Genomic DNA, 5,251 nt, shown 5'->3' on the forward strand with positions numbered 1-5,251 from the left:
AACGATACACGCGCTTTCAACAATTAAAAATAAATTGAGATCGCACGAAACTTTCACTTTTATTAGGTTGATGCTTCTAAAAATAATTCTTTCCCTTCTTTTTTTCTTCCATATAAAAGTGAATTTACAGCGCGTGTAAATTTTATTATTTTTTCCTCCCTTTCTTCTTCTTACTAATAAAATTCTCGTGGAGGTAATGAAACAAAGATTTAGCCGTTTAAAATGAAAGAAAATAGATTAAAATCGATAATACCTGAAATATTTATCTAAATGCAAATTATTTATATATATTTTTTTCTTTTAAATTTTTTATTATTATTATTATTATATTTAAATGATTTTCAAATGATGATGATAATAATAATAATATTAATGTTTAAATTATCTGGAAAATTTTACTGAAATCTCTCATACTAATCATATTTATTTGAAGTGATAATGATGGCATGCCAATCAAATATAATTAAATTTTAAATGTATTTTAAACGATGTAAACAGGTAGAAAGTTTAATAATTTTCATTTAATTCTAAGTTATTAAATTTAAAAACATATTCAATGATTATATAAATGTATAATCAAACAGAAAAAATATTTAACTACATTAAGTTTATATATATATATACATGGCTTAATTGTTTACAGTTAGTTAAGCAAGTAGACCTTTATTAAATGTTTACGTAAGAATAATTATTTTACATAACTCTACATATATTAATAAGAATTGCGTTTATGAGGTTACATTATATATAAATGGATATAATTGTAATCTTAAAGTCATTAAAAATAATCCAATTTTTAAGTTTAAAAAGTCATCTAATTAATTATAATTAAAAGTAATGAGTATGTTAGTCAAATTTATCAATTCTTTCCTAATTTTTTTAAGCATAGATTTTCTAATTTCATACGCACTAAGAATAGGAGCTGGTCTGTGTTTTCTGTCTGTTCTCTTAGGATAAACAGGTCAAGGATTTTAATAACACAAGTTCGAAGTGGTTGGTCATTTCATACAAGGCGTTAATTCCGTATTAAGGAAACTACGACAGCTCTCAACCCCTCAACCTACACGACCTTATAATCACCTAGTTGACCTTATAAGTCTACAGAACAAATAATAGTCGTAAAAATAGTAAATACAATTATTATCTAATGGTTTCTTCAACAAAAATGAGTGTTCTCGTATATGATCACGAAAGGCAATTTCCTGAGGGGTAGAATTAGAACGAAGAATGACGTGACGAGTTAATAACATTGAGTCAAACGATGTAACGAAGTATATAATATTTAATAAATAAAATTAAACAATTTACAAATCCCATAATTTATATTTTCGTATTTACTTTATTGATTTTCCTCTCTATTTCTCTTTTTCTACGGGGATTGGCAGAGGACCAAAGTGATGTGGAGGTGCAGAAAATTCTCTTACGCCACTCTAAGGATGGCGTGATAGTAGACAATAGATATAGAAATGAGCCTAATTCATCCAGTTCTTCCTTTCAGCGGGTGGTCTCCTGACAAAGACTCCATGTCTCGTCTCTTTCTGATGACCTTATGTGTAGCATTATGGATAACTGGAGGTGAATATGACTTTGAAGCATTCATAGTGGGCATATTCGTCTACCAGTCGGAGCTCGACGTTAATTTAGAAGTGATCAAACCCGCTCTGGAGTTAGCCATCAAGAAGACCAGAGAAGATTACCCGAACATAAAATTCAATATCGTTTTTAGGAATGGATCTACTACATGCACGGCAAATTTTGCGGGAGTTTTCGCTGCAGAAGAGTATTATCTACGCAGGGTTACAGCATTCGTTGGTCCAGCTTGTAGCTTGGCCCTGGATCCTGTTGGTAGAATGGCAGCATACTGGAACGTTCCCGTCTTCACTGCGGGTGGCATCGATACTAAATTCGCCGACAAAGTGACGTTTTCGACACTGACCAGAGTCTCCCTATCGTTGGACAGTACGGGTGGATTTGTCCTCCAAGTATTAAAAGAATTTAACTGGAAACACGTGGCCATAATCGTCGACGATACGGATTTGCAATCTCTACTCCTCAAGGCTAGTATCGTTCATAGCTTAAAGAAATCAGACGATGCTTACTTTATTCTGGTTAAGGAATTTTCTAAGAAAGATCGAGACTTTAATTACACACAGATTCTTCGAGATAGCAGCACGCAAGCCAGAGGTAAACATTAATTATTATGCCTTTGTATCCTTTTTAACTCTATTTAAAATTTATTTTGTATACTAGTACTTTCTATATATTAACAGGACTTATTATACTGGAAATTATGGATGCAACCATAATTTCCAGTATAATAAGTCCTGTTAATATATAGAAAGTACTAGTATACAAAATAAATTTTAAACAGAGGTAAACATTTCTAAATTATTCATATCGATAATAAAAACTTTATGATTGGTTAAACCGAGAGAACAAAACAAAAACACGTACAAACGAATCTACTAAGTCGAAATTAATTCGAGAAGATTTAAAATTAAACAGATAAATAATAAAAAACATCTAACTTAAAGCCAAACAAGTTTATTAATTAAAAAATCGCCAATCTCCATTTGAACTTTTGATATTTTCCAAAGAGAATCACGATTTTTGTATACTTAAATATTAAATAGTAATTTATTATTGTTTATAAAATTTTATTTTTAATAACTAGAAAACATATCAAGGATATAAAATTAGCGTAATGCGATTCTGTCCCCTAGTAGCAGCTCACCTTTTTGCTTATTTTACAGATTAATATTTAAACACGAAGCAAGAAGGAAGCGTTTATTACTCTATGATCATATTCCTAACATTTATCAGAATTATATGTGATAAAAATTTCTAAAAATACGTAAAATAGTACTGTAGTATGGCTACTGGAGAGACTTTGTAATTTTATTGGCTTCATTTATCTTTAAACAGTGTAAAAAATATATATATTTATTTATTTTTAAAGCCATCTTTGTTGACATCAATTATCTTTATAAGTTACTCAACAACAATTAGAAAGTTTATTTTTTTATTTCTGTCATTTTTTATAGCCATAAATCCTTAATTACTTCTTTACGAGAACGTTTTTCTTCCTTACAACGATTTTCAAAACATAATCCTCTTGATATTTTATTCACAGATCTTTTTTCCAGATCTATATTTACCTTTATATTATATATATATATTTTTTTTACTGATTTATCGTTTAAAAGTTTATATATTTAATACCTATATCCGGTTCGAGTCAGTTCTACGCAAGGTCATTGAATAAATGACGTGAAAATATGCAAAAATAAAGCAGAGAGATTCTACGTATCGTGCACTTTACATCATCATCCCGGATTTTATAGGATAAATTCCGTAAATTGGATTTTATAGGATTATCCCGTGTCAAATTATGATTTTTTTACATAAAAAAATACGAATTTAATTCATTTTAATGTAATGTAATTCCACGTTTTCTGTACTTATAAATTACAGTATTTATACTTCTTGCAACTGGCGATACAGTAAGAAAAATTCTCTTGGATGCCTACGAATTGGATATGGATAACGGAGAATATACTTTTCTCAGTATTGAATTAATTAAAAATCATCGATCATCCGATCTTCTATGGTACAGATATGGAGATGACAGAAACAAGGTTAAGGAAAAAACTACCTTAAAATAACGTTGGATATCTCCAGTGGCAATTTATTAAACTTTTTTTTCCGGTCTACAGGAGTCTAGAAAGATATTCGAAGCACTAATGATCGTGGCTGTAAGAGTACCGACCAGTCAAGAGTATAAATTCTTTGCTGAAGAAGTGATTAAAATGTCCAAATCGGAATTTGATACCAATCTAAATCAGACAGCGGTAATTATCGATAAATATAACGATTTTACCAGCAAATATACGTAAAAATTACTTATATTTTCCAGGTTAATCCCATCGTAGCTGCTTTCTACGACTGTATATTGATGTACGCTTGGTCTCTAAACAAAACACTAGAAGAAAAAAACGATCCTTACGATGGTTACAGTTTAGCTAGGAAATTGTGGAATAATACCTTTCAAAGGGGTAAATTCTAATTAATTATAATATTAATTATGTTAATTAATTAAACTAGACAACGTAGCACTTTCATTAAATTTAATTTATAACCCGAAGAGTTATTTAAAATATATCGCGTCGCCTGTAAATCATACTTCTCTGCACGAAACGGAGCTTTGCGGTGAAGCCACCTTTTCGCTAAGTAGTGAATTTGAGAGATAAGGATAATAAATTTAAAAATAAAACATGTTTTAAACGTTTAAGTAGGGCTGACAGAACCTATTTATATCAACGAGAACGGAGACAGAGAAGCGGATTACACACTCAATGATCTGGATCCTGTAACCGGAGCGATGAGAGTGAGTAGTAGCTTTACTGCTCTACCGTAATTGGCAATATCAAAAATCCTAACATTAATTCATAGCCCGTAGCTACTTATTTTGGTGCTAAGAAAATTTACGAAAGAATAGACGACGTATCAATACACTGGCCTGGAAGGACACAACATCCGCCACCGGATATCCCAGAATGTGGATTCACTGGCGACGCGCCACACTGTCAGGATGAAGGCAAATTTTTTAATTCTATCCAATACTATGCATGCTGATTCCAAACTATGGGAATAGATTTTAGTGTATTCCTAAAAGGGCAAAAAACACAAATGGTCCTATTAACACATGTCAATAAATGCACCATGACATTAAAATCTGCTTATCCACGTCCAGTAAAAGTGGGCATGTGCAGCATGTTGTCCATCTGCTGAACAGGTCCATTGTGCAACTGTGTGGTGTAGTGATGTGGGAATGATTCATTATTCCTATCAGGAACAGGTGGACATGATATTCTCATACAGAAAAGCAAACAGGAATGGTCAGGAAACAAAGCAATTCTACCATGCTTACACTGTAAAGTGATGAATGACCACTGGCATTGAGACCTATGGATGATACTTTGAACATCTACTGTGTTCTGCCCGATGTATGTATGCCAAACCGTTTTGCAATGATTTATCCTGTGTATGCAGTGTAATCTACAAGTATCTCAGCACCAGTGCATTTCCAGACATACATTAATAGAAACCAGTTTGTTCCTTGTCCAGCCAGGAATCCACTCCTGAAGTTTGCCCCATAGTTTGGAACCACTGTGTGTAATTAATTAATTAAAGAAATGAATTATGCAGTAAATCAATAAATTTCATCTTGAATATTAAATTACACAGTTCC

At 31.6% G+C, this 5,251-nt stretch overlaps 1 protein-coding gene across 1 annotated transcript; it reads left to right on the plus strand.

Annotated features, from left to right (window-relative positions):
• The first annotated feature begins 1,382 nt into the window (after positions 1-1,382).
• On the plus strand, positions 1,383-4,635 carry LOC136981196 (atrial natriuretic peptide receptor 1-like). The gene is made up of 6 exons (XM_067277478.1): positions 1,383-2,184; positions 3,475-3,638; positions 3,717-3,851; positions 3,917-4,055; positions 4,296-4,387; positions 4,453-4,635. Exons 1-6 carry the CDS (start codon positions 1,467-1,469, stop codon positions 4,633-4,635), a joined length of 1,431 nt encoding a protein of 476 aa, XP_067133579.1. The 5' UTR covers positions 1,383-1,466.
• Positions 4,636-5,251: the final 616 nt, after the last annotated feature.

Source organism: Centruroides vittatus, unplaced genomic scaffold, assembly GCF_030686945.1.
Source record: "Centruroides vittatus isolate TY-2023 unplaced genomic scaffold, ASM3068694v2 contig_747, whole genome shotgun sequence".
Lineage (NCBI taxonomy): Eukaryota > Metazoa > Arthropoda > Arachnida > Scorpiones > Buthidae > Centruroides > Centruroides vittatus.